Source organism: Echeneis naucrates, chromosome 6 (genome assembly GCF_900963305.1).
Source record: "Echeneis naucrates chromosome 6, fEcheNa1.1, whole genome shotgun sequence".
Classification (NCBI taxonomy): domain Eukaryota; kingdom Metazoa; phylum Chordata; class Actinopteri; order Carangiformes; family Echeneidae; genus Echeneis; species Echeneis naucrates.
In genome coordinates this window covers 12267929-12287153 of record NC_042516.1, presented here as the reverse complement: position 1 = coordinate 12287153, position 19225 = coordinate 12267929, and the positions used below count along the sequence as shown (strand labels likewise).

General features: G+C 40.2%; 1 protein-coding gene across 1 annotated transcript; it reads left to right on the top strand.

Annotated features, from left to right (window-relative positions):
* The first annotated feature begins 11707 nt into the window (after positions 1–11707).
* On the top strand, positions 11708–16969 carry mrs2 (magnesium transporter MRS2). The gene is made up of 12 exons (XM_029504406.1): positions 11708–12546; positions 12682–12746; positions 13031–13067; positions 13501–13613; positions 13931–14092; positions 14217–14347; positions 14632–14748; positions 15339–15408; positions 15508–15590; positions 15722–15839; positions 16112–16225; positions 16417–16969. Exons 1-12 carry the CDS (start codon positions 12231–12233, stop codon positions 16474–16476), a joined length of 1386 nt encoding a protein of 461 aa, XP_029360266.1. The 5' UTR covers positions 11708–12230; the 3' UTR covers positions 16477–16969.
* Positions 16970–19225: the final 2256 nt, after the last annotated feature.

Genomic DNA, 19225 nt, shown 5'->3' with positions numbered 1-19225 from the left:
TCTGGGACTCTCTCTCCTTCTGCTGTGGTGTTGGCAGCTGGAGCAGACTAAACTCCTGTTGGAGCGTGAGAGAGGCAGTGTGTGTTGGCTTCCCCCGTCACTCATCCTTGCTCCCTCCCTCTAACATATCCTCCCCCACCCTGCTGCCGCTGCTCTGCTACTGAAGCTTCTTCCAGCTGGATAAATGTGTACTGCTGCAGCTTCAGGCTCATCATTCAAAAACACACACACACACTACCTGACCTGCACAGCCCACCCTCCTGAGCCCCCCAACACTCACCCAGCAGGGGTTGGACTTTGACTAAGTCCTCTCTGCCCCCCTGACCCTTTCTACCCCTACCTCCACCGGCAGCTCCCCTCCACCCGTCCTGCCACAATGGTCTGTCTTTGTCCTGGCAATACAAATGGACTAGGGTTTCAGCTTATTCTGCTGCTTTTCAAAAGGAAAAAGAAAGGAAGACATCAGCATAGGATTGGTGGCTCAGGTCAGTCACTACAATGGCACTCCCCTTAAATATTGTCAGGGGAATATCCAATCCTTTACTGACCCTTACAAATCACTGGCATATGTGAAACATCCTCCAACTACATAAGACAGATTTGCCATCTGACTCTAAAAAGGGCAAACTGCTCTTTAAAAAGCTTTTTATTTAAGGTTGTTTTAAAATAAACTGAGCCACACCATTAATTAACCTTTGTGGATGATCACATCTGACAGGCATCACAAGAAAAAAGACATAACAACAGGCAATGAAGTGAATATTTCTTCACTGGTGGAATGCAGCACTTTGTGTGAGAATGCGAAGAACTGAGGAAACAGAGAAGGTAGTGAGGATAGTTAATTAGATTGGTTTATATTTAGAGAGAAGCATTAGACTCATGTTAGACATCCCCAGAGGCAGACATCACATTCATCCAGCGGAGACCGTCAGTGGCTGCAGTCACACAACACACGCTGGCTGACAAACACAGTGTTACTGTTGTGTTGGCAGGAGGGCTGAGGGAAACACACCTGACACAAAGACAAAACTGAAGACGAGAAGTAGCACTGGAAATCTCTATCTGTATTGTTATATCTACACTGGAGCTACATTTAGACTTATATAAATATCTACTGTATAATCTGCTATATAAATAGACACACACGCACCTCATATGTGCACTATGCAAATACACACTTGTCTTTCTCCAACTCAATGTTTGTGCCATTGTTGACCATATAATTTCTGCTGACGTTGCCTTTTCCACTAGGCTGGTTTTACTGTCAGTGAAGGCAACTTTTCTTCTTTCATGTTGCCTCTATTCCTCCTTTTTTTGCTTTTTTTCCTTCTTTTTAATTCCTACTTATCTAATTAAGTTGAAATTATGGCACATGAACAGCAAAATGGGTCAAGCTGAAGTCAACAAAGATTCCGGATCGGCACACATCCAAGATGCAAACACATGAGCCAACTAAGCCATCAGGATGCCCACTGAAGCACATTTTAGTCCATCCTGTATAATTTTGGCCGGGGGAGTAAGACTGCAGCCGTTACACATGGTGACTACTTGCGTATTTAAAGTCTGACTTTTTTTTTTTTTGTTAACTTTATCTAATTATTCCCAGGTCATCATTAGAGAACTGACAGGAAATGAGGGGGGAATGACAAGCAACAGAAGTCCCCTGAAGCTCCCATACTGGGAATGTTGTGGTCTGTCGTGACCCTACGCCCACCAACAGGATCTAAACTTAACTGAGCTCCTTAAAGTTCCAGATTGAATTTTGAAAATGGTTACAGTTAAATGGGCTCATCAAACAATGATTTTTTTTTTTTTATTTTATTTCTACAAACACAATGTTAGATATACACTCAGTTTATCCAAGGAAAATGGACAGTGGAGTGCTCAACTACGCCAATAATCTCACGATTGTAATAAAAATATATAAATATGTAAGATAAAATAAGATAGGAGTTATTGGTCCCTCAGTGGGGAAATTTGCATAGTTGCTGTTGTATTCTAAATATGAATTATTCTTAAATCTCAAATGCAGATTTATGGGACTATCGCAAAATAATTCTATGTAGAATGTCAGTGTTATATTCTATTAACTGTTAAAACATCTACTAATTTTGTAAATTCACCAAATGAAAGACTGTGACTATGTACACAGATAAGATCTTAAACTGACATCCTCCTCAATAGCGTAAGTGAGAAATACATATTGAAATCAACTCTGAAAAGATTCATGGTTTAAGAATTAACACACACTCCCTCCATCTGTGAACGTAGACATGTTGTTCCTCTGTGGCCACTCTGTGTGTGTGTATTCCTGATGATTGAGGTCAGGAGCATGCCCTGCTGCACTGGGATAAACAGTAAACAACAATGTGCCCTGGAGCTGAGATGTGTCTTTTGAATTTAGGGTGATTTCATGATATCCCTCTACAAAGCGCAAAAAATAAATCCATCGGTGCCTCATATGCCATTATCTACAGTGGGCTTTGATTCAAGTCAAGAAAGAGTGATGCTGTGGACAGCAGATCATCAGCCCTGTTTAAAATCATGTTTGTACAACTACAGAAGGAATTATTAAACCTTTCCTGTTGTTTATCCATGAGCTGCTGTAAAGCCTAAAATAGCTTCCTTTACGCAGGCTTCTAGGAAACAATTTTTATGTGATCTCAACCCCCCTCAAAAAAACCTCCAAAACAAAAACAATAACAGATAGGGCAGTCTCAGGGGTGGCACACGATCTGATAAATATATCAAGGGAACAAATTAGTCAGATGACAAGCGAGCTGCAGTTTCATAATTTTTCATCATCATATCTTACCATAAGTCAACAGATAAAACTATAAGACTGATTAGTTGTTTGGATAAAGTCTGAGAGATTTTTGAATGTATTTTCTATGCACGCCCACTCACACATGCACATTAACATGAACACACACAAAATACAAACACAAACATTCAAATAAATCTTACCCTGCAAAATTAAGGAATTAAATAAGAACTGTATCTTGCATTTAAGGAAGCCTACACCACATATTGTTGTATGCCAACATGTGGTCTTTTGGGATGAACACACACATGCACACAGACACACACCAAACTGTGGAATGTGACACCTTGGCCCAACCTCACTTCATACGAACCTCAAAGTGCCACACAGGCCACCCAAAAACAGTTGTTATGAAATCTTTAAATTTCACCCCTGTTAAACTGAAACATTTGGGGACATACCTTGGCAGTAATCACAATGTGCATCTTCACAGCAGCAAACTGCATACACATAAAAATCCACACCAACCTGGCCTGTGACTTCCAATTACTTTCCTTGTCAGATAATGTTTTCATTTTTTTCAAACAAAGTGACATCTTTAAATGTCTTGTTTTGGCTGAGAAAGACAAGTTAATGCAATCAAATCTTTGGGCTCATTTCCTGTAAATAAAACTCTAACCCTAACACTGTAAAGCGTTTGTGCTGCAGGTACTATCAGAAGTCTGAGAAGGATATGTTCGTGCCAAAAAAAGTTTGCTCCAAATTAAAGCCCATAGGAATAAAAAAAAATCTTCTGCAAGGATAAACAGATTAAGAAACAAACTTACTGTTTAACCTTATAATAACCTGATAACACAGAGGAACAGTAAACAACCCAAAATGGGAGGAACTACATAAATCAGCATGAGACGTTTTGTACTTACAGTTCACTTTTGGGCTGTATGGTCGAGGAGCTGAGTCCATGTCGAGGACAGTCATTACTCTGTGTCCACCTCACATAGACCTGAGAGTTCACATCACTGCACCATCCAAGCTCACACTGACTGAGTTACTGCCCCTGCTGCCCCTTCCCATAAAGCCCCAGCAGGCGGGTAAAAACAGTCACTGGGGTATTTTCTTCTCACACAGACTCTGACATTTCAGCCTCAAGAATTCAGGCTGATGAGCTTGTAACACAAATGCACACAGCTACACAAACACACACATACTGTATAAAGCACCCCAACCCACAGTCAACCTCTGCCCTTAAAGGGTGACTTAAGGCCAAGAGTGTAAAAAAACATTTGTGTTTTAATAGGGAATACACCAGAAGTTGAATATCTGATGTCTGATTCCCTCTTTTTCTGATGTCTTTGTCAGGAGCGAGATTTACCCCCACCACTGTGCTGCAGCTGTTCCCCCAACAGCCTGACCATTTTCCTGCCTTTTACTGTGAGGAAAGCCCTGGAAGAGCATGCCACCTGTCATTGCCCCCTCATGTACCTTAGCCCCCTGCCGTGTGGATGTCTCACTCCAACACAAAAGCCAGTGTTTTCCCTGAGCACGCGAGCACAGGTGGCTGGAGGAGGCAAGGCCGAGTTACAGCACTGACTCCCACAGTTCAAATTATCAAGAAGTCAAGGAGAGGACACACTCATCTTGAACGACAACGAATATGCTACAGCACTGTAATACGGTGAACATTTGGTAAATATGCTCAAACATGACTTCACAGGCAGGAATACAAGCTTAGTAATGTTTTGATGAGTAATACTTAACATTTAAAGAATCATACTTCTTCAAAAGACTAATCTAATCAAATCTAATCTGCAGTGGAAGGAGAGGTGGGTCATGACAAACAAAAATCTCTATTAGACACACAGATGTTAGATAATAGTATTCCTGCACAGACTTGTGTTGGGACCTCTGTGTCCATAAATCTGTCTCGACGTGAATCTAAGCTGTATGTTAACTGCATACTGTATTCTGATTTAAGATGTCACAAAAAGTACAAATTTGACTTATTATATAATAAGTATAATTTGACTTATTGACAAATTATTATTGTATATTGAGACAGATCTATAGCTCAGCACAAACGTGTTTCTAGTGTTACATTTCTATTAAATAATATTTTTTTATATGCAAAATTATTAAAAATAACCTCACCTTTTAACTTACCATAACTTACATTTCTGGTTTAATATGATTCAGAATTCACTTTAAAATCCAAAGAACAGCTCCATCACTATGAACTGAAAATGCCTGATATCCTCTACGTCAAACACCAAAAACAGTAATGCTTATCTTTGATTGGCTCCAAGATAAATGCAATTAACTTCAACTTCTTCCTTAAGTAAAGCACATGCTTGTTTAATTCTGGGGACCATCCTCAGTCCCAGTCTCCAGTCCCCCAAGACAAGGCAATGCCTCAGAGATCTGACAGCAGTTAATGAATCTCAATTAGTACAACTGCAGACAAATCCTAGACAGAGCTGTTCAATTAGCTGGTACATCAGCACTCACCTCACTCTGCTCTGCTCTGCTGATTTTAAAGTTTCCAGCAACACATGGAGGAGTCACTGGCTCTCTGGGCTCTGAAGGACTGACAGCTGTCTAACCAAAGAGGACCAGCCCCCAAGTCCTGGAGGAACCTGACATGTTCCATCAAACACACTGCTTTGTTGACTGAGGAGAATCACAATATAAGGCTAGCCAGGCAGAAGGTTTCCCAGCCCCCCAGGCATCCCAATTCCTCGGCGGGGCGTAACCCAGTCGTTTTATCTGCACCCATCTCCCTCCTGTGTGTACACTGTGAGGGGAACCGAGAGCAGTGCAGCTCAACTGACCCGCCATGCCAACAAAGGTCTACACAACTGCACCTTACCTGCGCCTTCTACCTGCTAATGTGCCGTTCATGGTGTGTTTTGTGTTTGCAAATGTTCAGTTCAGTTCTTTCAAGTTGCTATCATATTTCTGTATTGGAGTTGAAAAAAACTCACCTTCAAAGTCAGTGACCTCTGTATTCTTCTGTCAGTAGTAATAATAATAATAATAAAGGATTAAAGGCAAATGTGACAATAAGGAGATAAACAGTACCACACACACACACACACCACACACTGACCTATAAACAATACAGAGCCTGCAAACTGCCTCTAGTACTTGTCATGGAACCAGATGTCAGCTTGCATTGTTATATGGATTACTTGAACCACTCAGCAAACACCTCCAGGTGTGCATTCCACACCAGGAAGGGAAAGGTGGGAGCCACTCCTCTGAATCAATAAAAAATGCTGACTTTTCTCTCAATTGAACTCTGCATTCCTGATCAGAAGGAGACACTGGTGGAACTGGGTTTAAGTGCTGGTGCATCCCTTTCAAAGGACAGTCAGCAGAAGCTTGAAAAATATAAATGTTATGAGTTCACCCTCACAGCGGCGGAAGGCATCGCTCATGCAGCTCATTTATGTGGTCTAAGAAGAAGGGAAGTGTGACGGGTGGCTAATCTTTGATCTGAACCATACACCTGGTCTCTGCAGGGTCTTTAATCTTTGGAGGAAGGAGCAGAAATTAGAGGCTCTCTCCCATGTCCCTCACATTGGACTCAACTAGCAAGGGCGTGTAAGTGTTCACCACAAGTGAATCGCCGGCAGTCAAAGCTGAAGCGTTGTAATGTAGGTCAGGCTGAATAGTTTGAGAGGGTTCAGGTTGAGGTAGTACGGTGTGTGATTGAATTTTATTATTCTCTATTAAATAAAGTTATTCATTTTATATTTCTGCTTAAGCCAAACTCTTCAATTCACCAAACAATTTCAAAAATAAAAAAATAAATACTTTAAACAATTAATAAGACCATAAATCAGCATTGCTAATTTTAAGACACTACTGGTCATTTTACAATATAGATACGGATAAAAGAAATGTTACTTAATATAACATACAAATAACAGTGAGCCTTATTTCCAAAGAAGCAGATACATGAAGCCCAACATTCTCCAAAACAAATGTGAACCCTCATCACTGTTTTACGGCAGAAAAAACAAAAAACAAAAAACATGTCCTCATTTCCAGTAAACCTGAGGATGTAAGACGCAGCGATAACCATCACAGGACTCATTATAGACCATGCTCAATGTCTCTGCACCTGATAATTTGGAGAAGAAAAAAATGCATATCTAAGGATGGGGGGGTGTAGTGAAAGGCAGAGAACGATAGGGAGGGCGAGGTGTTTCCTGTTTCCATAGCTCTAATTATACTCGTCTCTTGAGGATAGGGCCTATCAGGAAGAGGAATTTTGTCATTGAGGAACTCCTCAATGACAAAATGCAGAGTTTCCGTACGATACTATGTATCCATACATGTTTCTAGATTTAGTTGGGACTGGAAGATGAACACATATCTTTTTTTCCCTCAAGAGTAAAAGTAGCAATACCACAATGTAAATGTACTCTGGTGGTGCAGCTCAGCAGCAACTACAGCCTACACATTGCGTTATATGAATCAAATTTAATATGCAATAGTAAGTGAGAGGAAAAATCTGCCAGTGCAGCAACCTTTTGTGTTGAATCTTTTTGCCTGTCTTATACCTTTATAATTTAAGGACAGTGTGCAGAGACAGGAAATAGGACAGAGAGAAGAGAATAACATGCAGGAAAGGATACAACTGGCTGGGAATCGAACCACCAATTCAAAGCATATGAACCCATACGGTAAACATCCCCACCACCTAGCTATTGGGCCACCCCTCCGTTTATTTTATGATGCTGGATATAAGACAGGGTACAAGACATGTTGCTGCAGTAGAGGATTATATCCGATATTATATTTTATATTTTAAAAAGCATAGGTGTTACCTCTGGATTGGGGTACAAGCATAAAGTAACAAAAGAAGTAAAAAAGACCGTCATACATGAGATTTACTTCATGTTAAAAGGAATTTGTGCTATTATTCCAACCACATTAACATGGGAAGATGATTTACCTGAAGGAAATGGTGTTGCTGTTTCCTTTTTTTCAGGAAGTGAGTGTGTGAGCTCTGTTTAAACCTCATTTTCAGAAGACAAAATATACCAAAACAAACAGCAAATTTCAATGCTCATTAGACTGATGTTGTATTACTGCCAACTCTTGGTGTATGTATATAAACCAAACACTCGCTCTGTCTGAGTGTTTGTCAGAGTAATGATTCCTTCCTGTTTAGAGATACCGCAGAGATAACACTCCTGAAAATAAGATGCTAAATCTGTGGCAAAATGTTTGCAGGTCCCAAAGACATTTCATCAGCACACAAAACGGCAAAAACAATTAACAGTAAGACTTTAATTAAGTAACCAAGTGGGTTTTACGGCTTCCGAACCGCCATTGCACACTGTCCTCCTCTAGTGGCCAACCCCAACATAAGAAACCAACCTTCTTGCAGAATACAACAGAATTAAAATATGCAAAAGACAATAGCTGCGGACTGCTAGGCGGGCTGCAGACTTTCTGTCTGTTGTATTTCACACTGTATTAGGGAAAACCTATAAATACAACAAACAACAATTGGAGAGTTAGTTCCCATAAACTAAACTTCTTACCAAGCAGAGCCCAGAGTGAAGAATATTGTCAGTTTGACAGGCCTGGTTTGTAATCAGCCTTTACTTCACCCATTAGTATGCAGCAGAGGGGAGACAAGCTGGGAGGAGAGGTGGGGGGTTGTGGGACAGAAAGAGATGGAGAGAGAGAGAAGCCTGAAGGGGAAAAAGAGCCGTGTGAGCAGCCTTCACCGAGCAGCTCACATTGCCTGGCAACCTCAACCCCAGGCAGGGAATGTGTACAGTGGCCTGCAGGCTGCTTCTTCCTATGTTCACAAATAGAAATGATGAGTTGCAAATACTTTAAAATCAATAGAAAATTATGAATTTCAATGCCTTAAACTCTTTTAGCAAGATTTGAGAAGTTGCCTGAGGTTTAAATCACACAGGCAAGTTTGTAATAGGAGTAATGTCAAAGAGGAGCTGAAGGAACTTTTTCCTGAATTATAAAGAGCCAGCACAAACTAAACTAATGGGTTTTACACTTCTACCTGAAAACCAGTGTTCACTTAAAAACAGGCAGACTTTAATAATAGTTTTCTGCTTTTTATTGATGGTGACACATATTTATTATGAAGTATGATTGGTAAAAAAAAAAAAAATTATTAAAATTTTGGTGAAGAAAAGCTGAATATTCTTCCATGTTGATGCTGTCAATATGCTGCAATTCACAAGTTAAATTTACATGTTTACAAAAATGTGATCTGCAATAATTAGTTAGTTAATCAGCAGAAAACATATCTGTATTTAATGGTGAATAGTTAATTTGATGCAAGGAGCTTCAGAGATAGTGAACAATGTTCAATGTGTGGCAATAAATCTGGGCTTCCTAAAGTTTAGTTTTAATGTCCCAGAGGGGCATTTGTCTCCATGGACAGTGCATCTTCCACATTTAAACATCCCAGCAGAGCAAAGCACCACAAAGGAATTTTCATTAATTGACTGTAAACGTATAAGACAGTTTTCACTCTGTTTTACATCTTCAGGTGGTTGGTCTGGTCTATACATGTTTCACTGGATGTCAGGAGTGAACTCCTGTCAACACATTGAACCAGACTCAAATCAGAGCAGCGAGAGCGCTCTTCCTCTTTTGTGTCAAACTTCAGAGCCAGAATTAGCGAAGCATTTTCCCTCCAGATTCAACTCTGCTCAGTTTAGGGCTTAATCAAGTGGAAATAGGGGGATAGGAGGTTGTGGGGGAGGCCAGGGTTGGGGTGCAGGGCAAAATGGAGCAATTGTTCCGATAAAGGCCTCATGTTGAGCCTGCTTTGATGTTTCTCTGGGAGGGGGGCAATGCTGGATTTTACAGTATTACTTTTTGCTCACCACCGGCAAAAACTGCAGGTTGCAGAAATGATCCAAAGCACAATTCATTCTTCACTTAGCCAATGTACACACCCCCCCCCCAAACACACACACACACACACACACACACACACACACACACACACACACACACACACACACACACACACAAAACCAAATAAAGTTCACATGGACTTTGAATTTAAGCGGCATACCAAAAAATAGCAGAGGATCAAACTTCCCATCTTGAGGGTTTCAGACTTGTGAACAATAATGTCTGCTTCACTCACTTGGACATCCAACTGATATCAATATTCAAGTGAGAACCCCCCCAACTCTTTACCCAGAGCCTAGCTCCCACTGACCTATTATGTTGCAAAGCCTTTCTCATGCATGTCCTGCATGAAAGCCAGCGTATCGATGGTGTGAGGATAATCACGTTTCCCTGAGACAGGCTTAGCTGCACTAAATAAGCTGCAGAAAAAAAGGCTATTATTTATTCGGGGAAAATGTGATCTCAGTGAGTTTGAAGAAAAAAAAAAACTAAAATGGAAAGTTCTAGGCAAATGAGGAGAGCAGAAAAATGCAGAAAAGTTTTGGGAACATTTCCCCACACATCGGCCCGTGGACACCGGACCTTCCTACCTCCGTGTCGGCTCCCTCAGCAGGTGCAGCGGCCGCATTTCACAGATGCTCTGCAGAAACCGTCTACTCTCCGCTGGTTGTCAGCACCGGAGCTCTCCCCCACCTCCCTCCCTCCTTCCCTCCCCACTTGTTGCTGAATCAGTGACCCGTCCTCCATGTGGGAACTTATCCAGCAGCGATAACTTATACAAAAACAAAGCCAAAGCCCAGTGACCACGCTCTGCCTTGTCCTGGGTGGAGGTTGGTTTTTCTCGGTGCTGGGCTGCTTGTGCTGTGCGATTCCTGAACGAACCGTTCAAAACTCGAGAGTCGTCTTCCCGACTCATGAGCCCTAGCTCCTCATCTCTGTTAACTTGTTCACTGACTCATTCCTGCCACCGGTAGTGGACTGTGACTTCAGGGACTGAAGTGAATCACTGTATTAACCCTGCGGGGTTTGTTGCTTCACGCCGGTCCCACACACAGGACATAGTGTAGATTCCTCTCGTCTTCTCGCGATAACCTGCTCAGAGTTCACTCCCAGTTCAGCCGGTGGAGCCCCTCCCCTCCCTGAGCCGAGAGTCCTCTGCTAACATCAGTCAAACACTCACTTAAACTTTACATTTCTCATTACATTTTACATTTATCAGACAAATAACAACGGTGCTTCACACAATAAAAATAGAATTTAACCACCAAGGCCACATCACCATCCACGCACACACGCATCCATTCACACATAGACACTCAGATTAAAATCCATTTATCCATTTATTTATTGACATTAGAATTGTTTTTTTTTTAGAACGATTAGAGACAAGAAAAAAGATGATTTAAGAAGATATGTTTAAGTTTTATGGAGGGATGAAACCAGAGGGGACTGGGACTGAGTGGAGAGTGTGTGTACACTGACTCAGTGACTCAAATGACTCATATGACCGATTTACTTTGGTGAGTGACTCAGAAAAACTTGAACCAGTGAAAGAAATCGGGTTTCTCATTAAAAGAGTTGACTTGTACCCCCCTCCATACGGCAGCAGAGTGGCGCAGCGGAAGCGTGCTGGGCCCATAACCCAGAGGTCGATGGATCGAAACCATCCTCTGCTAGCTTGTTTTTACTGTGATTACAATTCACCTGGCATCTTCCGTTTTATATCATCTTGTGATAATTGGTAACGGCGGTGATGATAGTTTTGAATAATTGTGTGGAAATATTCAGACACACTCGTCAGATGTGATGCCTTTCTCTCTCTGGTCTGTTTTTCTGAATAATGCACAAACTGATGGAAACGCACCTTCAAATACAACGATAAGGTGTACGTCATTTGTGGTGTAATGCGACGAAATGATCAAACGTTGTGGGAGATGTATAGATGCGAGAATGATAAACGGAGTGAGTCTCTGTTGTGTAGAAGATCTTTGGTGGCGTATGTTCGAGTCGCCGCGCTGCATTATGGTTAGGCACAACGCTCCTGTCCTCCATAATGCTAGCCATGCTAACCTAGAGAAGTACGTCTTGGGACTAAACTCAGCCGTAAGTGTTGACTCGGGACTGTCCGTTAGTAGGCGGCAGGTAACTCGCCCGTGTCATCTGTGTCCTCGTTTACTGTCATCACCATTTTTATTGATAAATGTTGACAGCACGAACTGTCCCTCCTGATGTAGCTAATGTGACTAGCATAACATGGAGGTGCTGCTCAGCACTCTGAAAACAGCGTGAGGGAAGTTTGGAAGCAGATGTGCTGAAGTAGACGGAGACCAACGTTACAGGAGGCTGCATTTATCGATAACTGTTCTCTTCTCTAAACCAAACGTTGGGCCTTTTCCTCGTTATCCCTGTGGATCTGGACTGCCAGCTAACAAACAGCTGGAGGGCACCGAGGGACCACCAATGAGATGACACAAGCCCTTCATGCTTCACCTGCGTTCAAGCTGAGCATCTGAGCCACTTGTTCAGGTCTGTGTGCTGTGGAGGCGTGAACATGAAGCTGCACAGAAGGCTGCTGGCTGGCTGTATAGACTGTACCAGGATGTATCTACCTGGGAACTTTTATCCAAAGCGCCTGCTTAGATCTGTCAGTGCTTGTTCCTCAAGACTTGGTGAAACTCGGACCGACATAGTTTGCCAGGGCCGTCCAGTGCACTGCCGTCTGATGTCCACTGTTCCTCTTGGAGATGGAAAACTGGCTTCGTATGGGAGGAACTACAGTGATATTGGTACTCGGCATCAACCAGGAATATCCCAGTCAGCTGTTGGGACAAAGGAGAACCTACTTCAAGTAGGTGCAACATGGCCCGGTAAGCAAGAGACATCAGGCCATCTCACAGTCAGCTGATTGTTTACTTGACTCGGGAAGTGTCCCTGGAAACGTTGTAAACTTGTATCTAACCAGCCCCTTCACATGTGGTTAAGCTTTCTCTCCTCTTAAACAGTGTCCTTTATCCGCCGCAGAGTGACAGATGCTCCTCTTTCCAGTGTGACTCCAGCTTTTGTTGTGGTAAGTGATATCCCGAAGTCATTGCGCTAGAACATTTCAGGGACTGCTACGATTAAATCTAAGTAAGGTATGCATAATATACTTAGTGATTTTAGTGAAATTGATGCATAATGCATTTGGTCTAGGTTTCACACAGTCCACCAACATACTGTCATATATTTTGTAGACTGAAATACAAAAACTGGTAACTAAACAATAACTATATTGATTAGAGAGAGATAATTGTTTTTTGTTTTTTTTTCTTTTGTTTTGTTTTGTTCTGTTTTGTTTTTTCCATTTCACAGATGAAGTTTGATCAACAGGGAAATGTGACAACCTTTGGTAGGTTTTGGACAATGAATGCTATTATCTTTCATTGACTTCCTTTCTTTCTTGTTCTTTGATGTGAAAAATGAAGTTGTAATTGAGACTGATCAGTTACCTCTTTTATCCTGGGATTTCACCACTCTTAACAGAGTGCAGGTACAGTCTTCTGTATATCCCTGGAGTACACAAGTTAATTTTAGCCATGCACATTAAGAGACAAGACTGTCATCACTGCTGTGTTAGAGTGCTGGTTGTGCTGTGACCTGAAGTGTGAACATGTCTGAATGGTTTGTTAGCTCCCACACTTTGTGCAATACAAGTTTTTCCTTGATCTTTATATAGGAACTCCAGAAACCTATTTTCTGAGTGCTAAGGTCAAAGAACACATAAAATAGGGTATTTACATTATTACTCTCTGCCTCCGTCCTTCTCTGTCTTTCTCTGACAGAGAAGAAAAAAGCAGAGCTTTGCCAGGAACTTAGTCTTCAGGCCCGAGACCTTCGCTTTCAGCACAGCACCAGTCTCACTGCGAGAAACAACTGCATTATCATACGAATGGAGGTACACTTCGTGATCTGTGACATGTTTCTGTTCTCAAGCAAATCTACATAATTTATTTAATTTATCAGAATCTAAAATGCAAATACACAATGCAAATACACAAGTTATGCATCAGCTGTTGCTCTCTTTGCTCTGTATGCACAAATTGCATCTCTATTGGCTAATTTCAAATGTTCAAAACAGTGTAAACCTTTACACATATGTTGAAAATCTGAATGAAGATGTGCATATTTGGTGCAGGCCTCCAATACTAGGGATCAGAGTACATATTCTAGTGCTTTCTAACATGTCACACCCCCCCCTTTGTGTATCCACAGTGTCTTAAAGCCATTGTGACCCCACAGTGTCTTTTGGTTGTGGATTTTCGTGGTCTAGGGCTGGAACGCTGGTTGGTACTGGAGCTCGCCCCTCAGCTAGCATCACAGACACACACACTGCCGTTCGAATTCAGAGCACTAGAGGCCATACTGCAGCACAAGGTGAGAGACTGGAAAAACACTGTGTCCTTGTTTAATCATGTTCTAACTAAAATTAAGATAAACACAAGACAAATTTTCGAGATAATGTGAAGCCTGGTCCGTGTATGTGTATTTGTGTCAATAGGTAAATACTCTACAAATCCGACTGAATGAAGTTGAACCAGTTATGTTGGACGTATTAGAATCCCTAGTGGATCCGAAAATACTTTCTGCTGATAGAAGTAAGCTGCATATCCTGCTGCAGAACAGCAAGAGGTAAAGCACAGAACTATACACATTGACACATTGCATTGTAAATGCAACAAGGGTAGACTAGACTATTTAATTTTCTCTGCTCCAATTATCTTGTTGGTTGCAACATTTTAAGTGTAGCAATAATATCGTTTTCTATTTAAATTAAAAGTCAGGGATATTGCTTTTGACCCTTGTTTTCATGTATGTACATTACAATTTAAGCATTTCAACAACATAGATGCATATTGTAGGAGTGTTACATCTTGACAGCTTCCTAATATGTCCCTCTGTATTGTATCTGATAGTTTATCAGAGTTGGAAACGGACATTAAAGTTTTTAAGGATTCCTTGCTGAAGATTTTGGATGAGGATGAGATGATTGAAGAGCTCTGTCTGACCAAGTGGACCGACCCAAGAGTTTTGTATGTTACATGTGCACTCAGATACACTTACATGAATTCTTACAGGAGCTTTCTTAAAGCACAATTTAAGACCTAGTCAGTGGCTGCAGTCACAGATTAGACAGGATAAGATGTTGTTGATAGCACAATGTGCTGAAATCTGTTTCCATCTCCTTCAAAAAAAAAAAAAAAAAAAGCATATACAAATCAGCAAACATCCAAAAACATATATTGGGGAGGAAATAAAAATAATAATAATAAAAAAAAAGCAATCACGAAGCGACTCAAACCATCAACCTTCTGATCCAAAGGCAGACACTGCAGCCATTAGGTCACGCAGTCACATTACAGAATAATGGGCACTCAGCCATTCAGTGGCTGGACCTCCTGATTCAGTGGTTTTGTTTATTGATGAATACACAACAGATATTCATTCTTATTCATTAACATCTCCTCGTGCATGACTGAAATTTACAAAGGTTTCACATGCGTGTATAAATGCTATGTCCTTTTTTTGTTGAATGTCTAAGTCAGACGTTCAACAAAACAAAGACATCAGAGCAGAATTTTTATGAATTTGTCATGGTCTGTCTGTCTGTGTGCTGTTCCAGTGAGGAGAGCAGTTTGGGCATTGACCATGCTGAGGAGATGGAACTGTTACTGGAAAATTATTATTTGCAGGTTGTGCTACTTCTCTAAAATCTCCACAAATGACAGTCAAATGTATGAATATTTAACTTTTCCTAATTAAAAATGCTGACTGAAAACTGCTCCTTACAGACTGAAGAGCTGGGAAACAAGGCCAGAGAACTAAAGGGGCTCATAGACGACTCTGAGAGTGTAATTTTTATCAATTTGGACAGGTACACACACATATGTTACAATAAGTGTCACACTATTGCTTGGTTTGACTTGAAAAAAAAAAAAAAAATTCAACTTGAGCCAAATTTTGAAATAAAACTTGCCTTTCTATGTGTTGTGTGTTTTATATCAGCCATCGGAATGTGATGATGCGCCTGAATCTGCAGCTGACAATGGGTTCCTTCTCCCTCTCCTTATTCGGTCTGATAGGAGTGGCTTTTGGAATGAACTTGACGTCATGCTTTGAGGAAGTGAGACAGCTTTTCAACACATATGAAGTTTAAATGTTGTATTTTCTCTTTACAACTTGTCAAATATTTCTAAATATATTGATCCTTATTCTGTTAAAATGAGCCTCTGAAACTGAAATGAAATATTGTTTCTTTGTTTTTAGGTTACCTTGTTTATATTTGTCTTGTGTGCATCCATTCATGTTGGACCATGTGACATTCTCTGTACACTGTACCTTTTTGGATATCCATATTCTCATATGTAACTGTGTTCTGTTGGTGTTTATTACCAGGACCCTCGTGTTTTCTGGCTTGTAACAGGCTTCATGTTCTTGGGGAGCGGGCTGATATGGAGACGATTACTTTCATTTCTAGGAAGACATCTAGAGCCCTCGGTGCCGCCACTGGTAATACACAAACGCGTGAATTCATGCCCACAGGAACAAATACACATATGTATGATGCCTTATATGGTCTCATGCATGTTCTGAAGCCACCCACCGCAATATGCTGATATGATTTACTGAACATAATTTAGTAATTTGCTGATTTAAGAGTGGCTAAAGTCACAAGTGTAATTTCTTCTATTGTTATTCAGATCCCCACAGTTTGGAAGAGAAATCTGAAATCATCAGACATCAAAACTGGAACCAGATGAAGTTCTACCTCCTCGGCTCTGTAAAATACCAGAGACCTTACACAGATTCTGACGCTTTAAAGACTGTTGGTTGATTACCAATAACCCCCTGGGTTTTCTATGAGTGCGGGTAATCTTCTTCTTTTTTTTTTTTTAACACACCTCATTGTTTTACTCTCATGCAGGGACAGGGTCTGAATCCTAATGTCTGGAGATTCCACTTATATTCCTCTGTGTTTTATCATTATATTCCTCATGTTATTTTTGGGTTAATTCAGATGCTTGAATAGAGGTCTTTGTGTCTAGTCATATAATAACTGTGGATATAATGTGTGGACACAGAGTATTACTGTGTTTTTTAAGGATGTATGTGTAGGCAGGAGGAACTGATACCAATTCTGACTCACCTAATATGATAAGCACCTTAAAGGTAGTTGTATGTTTCCTCATTTCAGGTGAAAAAAATGTGTTGAAAGGAAAACTATTTAAATAAATTCATATAACTGTGACTGAATATGAATGTGTAAAGTATATTGTATAATGAGTTGTTTGTGTGCTCCACACTCGTTTTGTACAGTGCACATCAGTGAGACAGTGAAAACTCTGAATAGGCCTTTTTCATGGCAGACACTTTGACTTGTCATTGCAGGAAATGAACATGTGCAAATAATGTTAGCGCTCACACCCACTCATTGAGTGTCCCTGTAAACAACAACACTGTCAGTATGCAAAAAGTCATCTGGATGGTATACACAAATTTTGAAACAGCAATGTGTCAGACAACACCATGGTTATCTGATGTGATGTTCAGCAGGACTGATTTCAAGCAGTGAGGAATTTTTTCAGTAAAAAATTGCAATGACCTGGGCTTCCCCTGCAGTTCTACATTCTAAAAAACACAAACAACTTATGTTTTCATTAACAGTATCTCACTTCTGTTGCGGTGATTGTCTCAACCTGGTTTTTAATAGTAGAATATTTCCATTTTTAATTGTAAGTGCATTGCATCAACATTATTGTACTGACAACAAATTTTCGGAACTTGCCATGGTGATACAATATACGAATAATAAACCCATGATTTATAACACACACACACAATAGCAATACAAGCAAGCTGGTAGTATTCATAATGTTAATGGTTGAATCTGAATTTAATATGGAACCTACTTACTACATACAGCATTGATATATTTAAACTCAAAGCAAACATGCTGACAAACACTGTCTTACACTGGTAAGGAGCTCTTTTTTATTTTTTTTTTTGGGTTCCTCTAATAATCACCAATAATCATCATTTCCACTGCTCTAAGCCAACATGCAACAGCTGAGACATCATGAGTGGATTTGGCTTCATTTTAAGAGGTCACAAGGAAAAGCTATTAGAAGCCACTGCCTTATTATACTGCTTAAGTGCAAGCAAATACTTCCCATGCTCACTATTTGCCTGTGTATTAATTAATAATTAATGTATTATTTTCTGCCAAAAAAAAAAAGAAAAACACTTTTGCATTAATTAAAGGCAACCAGGGCACCTCTGGTCAAAAATAAAAAGTCTTCATACCAAAAAATACATTTTACAAAATATTTATTTTTCTTTATTATTATTATTTAATTTAGGCTAGATTTTAGTGCATTTTGTGTCGCGCTTCTGTGTCTTCACCATTTTGTCGCACTAGAGGGCATCATATGTATAGTTTTAAATGCAGTTCAATGTCTGGCATTAACAGACACAGCAGTCAGCCTTAAAGTTTAAATGACTACCACATGTGAATGTTAAAACTAATGATCTGTTCATAAGTTAACCTATAGCCTGTAAATTGAACTTTAACATACCAAACTTAACATAACTTTAAAAGATTTGTGTTTTACAATACCAATATATACCATACCAAACTGTACCAATTAATATTTGAGGTAACTATGCTATTTTTTTAAGATAAGTTATTTTAACCTTTACCTGTGTAGTGTGCTGATTGGTATTTGTTTTCTGCCCCCTCTATCAGAGGAGACCACAAAGGTAAATGAATCAGTTCCCTAAAAGGGATCACTGCCATCATTTTCAGAGCAGCATTCATTGCCATATTTGTAAGGTAGATTGAGTTCACCTTCCCCTCATTCATAGAGAGTCTAAAGACTAAAAAAAAGAAGTTTTGCTTGTTTTAGTGACACTGGAGAATTTGGCCATAACTGCCAAACAAATGTACCTTTTGTACCTAGATAACATTTTTGGATATTAAAAAAAAATCTGTCTCCATCACCACTGACGACCATTGTGAGAGATCAAAGAGGCAGTGTGTAAAATTTAAGATAATCCAATTGAATATTGTTTCTGTTTGGTGGAATTTGTGGCATTGCAGCCTGTCCAATGTTACAGCCATACTCTACACCTCTCTGTAGGAAAGTGCAAATAAAAGTCTGTCACAGCTTAGCTCTACCTCCACTCTGCAGCCTTGTACAATTTAGATAAGTGTTACCAGAGGAGATTGTGAGATCCCTTTCAGGATAACCACATTTCATCAGATTTCACTTATCGGGCAGCTAATGAACGGAATACAATCCCACAAAATATAGGAGTCCATTTCATACAGCTCACTTAAAAAAATCCAAAGAAATGGCTAATTGACAACCAAATTTGTCAGCACTAGTCCCTGAATCCCCTGTTGTACATTGTTTACGTGTTTATTTGATGTGAAATTTGTTGTTAATATGAACACTTGCCTTACCTTGTCTGATTGGGGGACGTGTATACATGCTGATGCTGCTGAGG

Coding starts and splice junctions, on each gene's coding strand:
- mrs2 (XM_029504406.1), top strand. CDS start 12,231: ATGAAGCTGCACAGAAGGCTGCTGGCTGGCTGTATAGACTGTACCAGG. Junction 12,547..12,681: donor AGTAGGTGCAACATGGCCCG/GTAAGCAAGAGA, acceptor CCTCTTAAACAG/TGTCCTTTATCCGCCGCAGA. Junction 16,226..16,416: donor AGCCCTCGGTGCCGCCACTG/GTAATACACAAA, acceptor ATTGTTATTCAG/ATCCCCACAGTTTGGAAGAG.